The sequence below is a fragment of the Aplysia californica genome, unplaced genomic scaffold, assembly GCF_000002075.1.
Source record: "Aplysia californica isolate F4 #8 unplaced genomic scaffold, AplCal3.0 scaffold00430, whole genome shotgun sequence".
Lineage (NCBI taxonomy): Eukaryota > Metazoa > Mollusca > Gastropoda > Aplysiida > Aplysiidae > Aplysia > Aplysia californica.
This window is the reverse complement of record NW_004797700.1, coordinates 62,135-66,142: the sequence shown is the minus strand read 5'-3', so window position 1 is coordinate 66,142 and position 4,008 is coordinate 62,135. Positions and strand designations below refer to the sequence as shown.

The following is a 4,008-nucleotide window of genomic DNA, read 5'->3' as shown; positions in this document are numbered from 1 at the left end:
CTCCTCCCCCAAAAAACAACCCCAAAAACAAAACAAAAACAAAAATAACCAGAAAAAACAAAACTTCAAGAAGCCTACCACTCATGTCCAGAGTAATGTCTTGAGCTGTGAACGTCACGTACGACACACCATCCTCAGAGAGACCCACCGACTTCACAGACAAGTTGCAGTAATAGTTGCCTCCGTCGTGGCGGTAGAAGCCAATCCATTCCCTGTGGTGGTTGAAAAGACTTTTCCACGTTCTTATTGCAGCTGCGAAAGAAGAAAACAGATATATGTTTAAGTTTTAGTTCTATTTTGAGTTTTGCGGCACTTGCAACACAATAAGGTCATATATGTGCTGGAGATTAGACTAGGTGTTACAAGAGAGTAACAAACACAAAAAAAAAGGAGGAGAGATCAGGACGATAGATGTTTAAGGAGCAAACCACATCAGAGCACCCGCCAACCACCCACAAAAACAGATATTATTATTATTATTAATATATATATATAATAATAATAATAATAATAATAACAATAATGGACACCAGAGAAACTCCAGTTTGCATTTAGTAAGTTTTTCTATGTGTCACGACGCGGTGGAATCAGGCTCTTGTCAGTTTTGGGACATGAAGAGTTATTGGTATCATCTTAAAGCTTGTTCATTTGTCTTGCTTTGGATGAAAAAAATATCCATTTATCTTGAATAGAATTCGAGATATTTGCGAAGGAAGGAGGTGGGGGGTCACCTGGTTTCAGAGGTAAAATTAATGGGAAAAAGGCAGCCAAAGATGAGTTATTTCCTTAGCTTGAGAGTCCGTGGATACTGAAAATTTACATTTTTGTATGCCTTTAATCATAGTCTTTCAGTAAAATCCAAATGTGTTCTTGAATTGGCATGAAAGGTGTTGTGCCAAAAAATGAAAATTCGATAAAAATTCACAAACCTGCAGATAAATGCCAGTTTCTTCACTTTGATTATTTTGACGAGTGCATGATTTCACAACGCTGCCCCACATATTGTAATACCCATTAGATGTGAAAGGATGACAGATGAGAATGACTGTTCTATGGAACATTAGATGTGAAAGGATGACAGAATGACTGTTCTATGGAACATAAGATGTGAAAGGATGACAGAATGACTGTTCTATGGAACTGTTAATGTAATAATTGATCTGCCTTATAAAAACCTTTGAAAGAATTGAAATTATAAATAAGATAAGATATAAACAAATCTTAATTGTCCAGGCACTAATACTTTGGTTTCAGATTTCACCACACACACACACACACACACACACACACACACACACACACACACACACACACACACACATACCAAAGCATGCACTTGCACATATACACCCATACACATACATTCTCTTACAAACACATACACATTCAGACATATTTGCTTTCACATACAAACAGACCCAGTCCCACATTATATTAGGCTATGTGATACAAGAAAAGAACAATTATTGCTAATAATAAGAGGAATGTATTTTTTCTGGGGGGTTTTTTGGTAAGTGTTTTACGGTGCTCGCAACTGCATAAGGTCATAAGAGCGCGCGGGACACACCTAATATTTTTAGTTGGTAGAAGCCTACTCTTATCGATTTTAGACCACCAAGGGATCTTTAACGTGCGCAACTTTATACGGGCCCTCCGAGATTTTTCGCCCTTGTCTGAGAAGGCAAGGTGTAGATCTTTCCTACCAGAAGATCAGGGGTGTGGCAGAAAGACAGCTGTAAGAAGGAGTCAAGGAGTAGCAGTAGAAAGGCTGCAGAAAGAGTCGGGAGACCAGAGGAGGGGGGCAAAGGAGGTGAGGGAGTAGGGGCAGAAAGAGGAGACGAAAGCAGCCGATAGAACATTGCTAGAGAGCAGGAAAGGAGGTGAAAGGAGACAAATTTAGAGAAGAAAATTTTTCGGTCGCTACCAGGATTCGAACCCGGGACCTTTTAATGAGAGGCCAACACCTTAACCTCTAGGCCACGAGAGCCCCCAGAGGAATGTTTAAGCTAGCTATATATAGCCATTACTGTGATAGTAATCTGATGATATTCTGATAGTAACATGCTTTTAAGATTATAGAAATACTTATTTTAAATGATGATTTAGACCGTAGGAGTTGAAAATATGAGATTTAAGCGGCGATGCCACTGACTGAAGTGTCTTTAAGCTATTCCCAAAGGGGGGACATTTCAGTAAAATTGTAAATGGGCTGATCCAACAATGTCATGCTCGTAACTGTGCCTGAACTACAACAGGGAACAGGAAACACAAACAAAAACCCCCCAGAACAAAACACTTGTAGTCTGCGGAAACAGCCAGATATCACTTGCTTGTCACATCTATCACTCTCGTTCTACATCAAACACAAACACAAGCTGTCTTTGCATGGATACTGTTTCGAGTAATATCTGCAACTATAACAAACCATAAGGTTTTTTGGTTTTAAATTCCTTCTCATTCCTTTTTTTGTACTAAAAATATTCACTGGAACAAAAAAAAATATCCTTCGTGTGAAAACATTACAGATAAAAATTTGTTATTCATTATTTTATTCAAACCCGAAAGACAAAAAAAAAAACCAAACAAACACAAAGGAGCAAAATATGAAAAAAAAAAGTGTGTACGACTGTTATGGCTGAGGAAAGAGATTTTGTTTGTTTTTTGTTTTTGTAAAGTGTTTTACGGCGCTCGCAACTGCATAAGGTCATATGAGCGCGCGGAACACACCTAATATTTTCAGTTGGTAGGAAATTTTGAATTTTGCCCGGGTGGCGGCCGAAGCCTACTCTTATCGATTTTAGACCACCAAGGGATCTTTAACGTGCGCAACTTGCACACAGGCCCTCCGAGATTTTTCGCCCTTGTCCGAGAAGGCTAGGTGTAGATCTTTCCTACCAGAAGATCAGGGGTGTGGCAGAAAGAGATTTAAGAGAAAATAATCATGATCACTTACTATCAGCGTCTGCTACACGGCCGGTGTCTTGAGCTTGAGCACGGCACAAAAGGCACAACATGACAAAAATATTTGCTGCGAGGCTGCTACATCTTGCCATTGTCGTCATGATGAGAGGTTGTTACCTGGGCAGGAATGCTGACAGTCTGAAAAAAATATTTAACTTTAAGTAATTCAATACCATCATTATTGCGTAGGCCTACCCTATAGTCACAGGTAGGCTACTCATAAAAACACCAAAAAATACAATCCTTAACTCGTTTTTTTTCTGTAAAGTGTTTTACGGCGCTCGCAACTGAATAAGGTCATATGAGCGCGTGGGACACATCTAATATTTTCAGTTGGTAGGAAATTTAAAATTTTGCCCGGGTGGAGGCCGAAGCCTACTCTTATCAATTTTAGACCACCAAGGGATCTTTAACGTGCGCAACTTGCACACGGGCCCTCCGAGATTTTTCGCCCTTGTCCGAGAAGGCTAGGTGTAGATCTTTCCTACCAGAAGATCAGGGGTGTGGAAGAAAGACAGCAGTAAGGAGGAGCCAAGGAGTAACAGTAGAAAGGCTGCAGAAAGAGTCAGGAGCCCAGAGGAGGGGGCAAAGGAGGTGAGGGGGTGGGGGCAGAAAGTGGAAATGAAAGCAGACAACAGAACATTGCTAGAGAGCAGGAAAGGAGGTGAAAGGAGACAATTTTAGAGAAGAAAATTTTTTGGTCGCTACCCGGATTCGAACCCGGGACCGTTGAATGAGAGGCCAACACCTTAACCTCTAGGCCACGAGAGCCCCCCCCCCCAATCCTTAACTCAGTAAATTATACAGTCATTGTTAGACTGACTGCCCAAGAGAGATTGGCCCCACTGGTTCAGAAGTGAGTGAACTTAGCATCACAAAATGCACTCAATGGTGCCCAGTTGGGAGATAAAACTTAGGCCATAATGAATTAAAGATCTGCCACTCACTGAAATCTAAAAATCAGGATCTCAGGAAGGGGGGGGGGGGGGGGGGGGAAAAAAAATTACAAATCACCAGGGTAACTGCCAAGCAGACCTAAAAATTTTC

General features: G+C 40.8%; 1 protein-coding gene across 2 annotated transcripts in view; it reads right to left on the bottom strand.

The window, feature by feature from the left end:
• Positions 1-4,008, bottom strand: part of LOC101854187 — a 12,632-nt gene that overhangs the window by 6,398 nt on the left and 2,226 nt on the right. For both annotated transcript variants that reach the window (XM_005104653.3, XM_013086048.2), the window contains exons 2-3: positions 2,954-3,099; positions 79-252 (exon numbers count right to left, since the gene is read on the bottom strand). In XM_005104653.3, the coding sequence (XP_005104710.1) occupies positions 79-252; positions 2,954-3,062 (283 nt within the window). In that variant the 5' untranslated portion in view covers positions 3,063-3,099. The remainder of the gene's footprint in view (positions 1-78; positions 253-2,953; positions 3,100-4,008) is intronic.